The sequence below is a fragment of the Etheostoma spectabile genome, chromosome 8 (assembly GCF_008692095.1).
Source record: "Etheostoma spectabile isolate EspeVRDwgs_2016 chromosome 8, UIUC_Espe_1.0, whole genome shotgun sequence".
Taxonomy (NCBI): domain Eukaryota; kingdom Metazoa; phylum Chordata; class Actinopteri; order Perciformes; family Percidae; genus Etheostoma; species Etheostoma spectabile.
In genome coordinates, this window is record NC_045740.1 from 23,890,258 (window position 1) to 23,891,647 (window position 1,390).

At 39.5% G+C, this 1,390-nt stretch overlaps 1 protein-coding gene across 1 annotated transcript in view; it reads left to right on the forward strand.

Moving 5' to 3' along the window:
- The window catches only part of LOC116693535 (hydrocephalus-inducing protein), a 109,106-nt gene that overhangs the window by 9,670 nt on the left and 98,046 nt on the right, over nt 1-1,390 (forward strand). The window contains exons 6-7 of the mRNA XM_032522524.1: nt 386-517; nt 973-1,211. Coding sequence (XP_032378415.1) covers nt 386-517; nt 973-1,211 — 371 coding nt within the window. The remainder of the gene's footprint in view (nt 1-385; nt 518-972; nt 1,212-1,390) is intronic.

Here is a 1,390-nt window from a genome sequence, read left to right on the forward strand (position 1 = left end):
CAGACAATTATGAAGTAAGAAAGGTTAAGCCAAAGTGAACAGTTGTGTCCCTTCAGATTATCTGATCAAATTATCAACACAACATGCTGCTAGTTGAAAACAACTAAAAACTTACAGTATGTTAAAGAGAATATAAAACCAGCTGAAATAGAATTAAACAGGAATGAAATACAGGAATTAAAGTGACAGTGCCGTGTAAGAAATTAACAATTACTTCAAAAAGCAGCATCAGAAAAGAAAAGTTTGAAAGAACTGAGAATTGCAGTGGAACCTGTAGTCTCTTCCTAAGGCACCCCGTTTGTTTTAGATTGTAGTGCATAAAAACTAACATACAAGAAAAACATGACATGGGTGTTGAATCAGCAGATCCTTTGTTTTTCTCCAGATGGAGTGAACAACAGAGGACTGATTGATGCTCCTTTCAGGCTGTCAAGCCCCAACACCACCTTCGGCCGCTGTTTCTCCTTCAGTCCTGTGGAAGGTGTTGTTCCCACTGGGGACCTGAAGATGCTGAAGAGTACTTCCACAGTTGCATCTTGGGAACTTTCAATGAAAACCTGCTGCTAACTGTCACAGGACAGCCTCAACCACTGACTGTGACTTTCAGGTGAAGTTAGCCAGAGTCTTTACTCAGATTGTAATGGAACATTCAATTATACGAGCAAAATATAAAAACTCGGTCTTGAAATTTGTTGGCAGTGTTACTTATTAAAATACCAATGTTTCTCATGGCACATGTTTTGGCTTCTTCTTTTTTTCAGGGGTTGTGTTGTTGGTCCCAAATTACACTTGATGTTTTCACAGCTCAATTTTGGAGATGTAGGCTTTGGTGAGTTGCAACATTTTTCTTGAGCTTTTTAATTTTTAAGTAGCTACATACGATAAACTTCAGAGAATCTGAACGTTCAGGATAAATGTCCTCCACTCAGCCTCCTCTTTATGTTCCCCTTTGCCATCTAATGTTCTGTGCAGGTTTCCCACTAACAGTGAAGTGTAGCATTCAACGACTCCTCTGTGCCTGTTACCTTTGCCCTGCATGTCGAGGAGACGGCTTGGGGTCTCCCAGTGTTACTAGTCTCAAACAGGCGTCCAAGGTGTCCATGAACATTTGGGAAGGCAGTGCTGCTGGAGATCTTCATGCACGGCCTGTGGAGTTCACCGTCACACCTGCTGCGGGCTCTGTGTGTTCCTTTTCAGGTGTCACCATTGAGGTACAGTGAATTAACAAATGAAGGGGGAACCCATTTGAAAGAATACATTTTTAAAATCAATGTTGCTAAACTAGTAGAACCTTTTTTGTTTTTTAAGTATGCCAAAACTGTACTAGGCGGTATGTTATTGAAAAATATATATATATATACATATATATATATATATATATATATATACA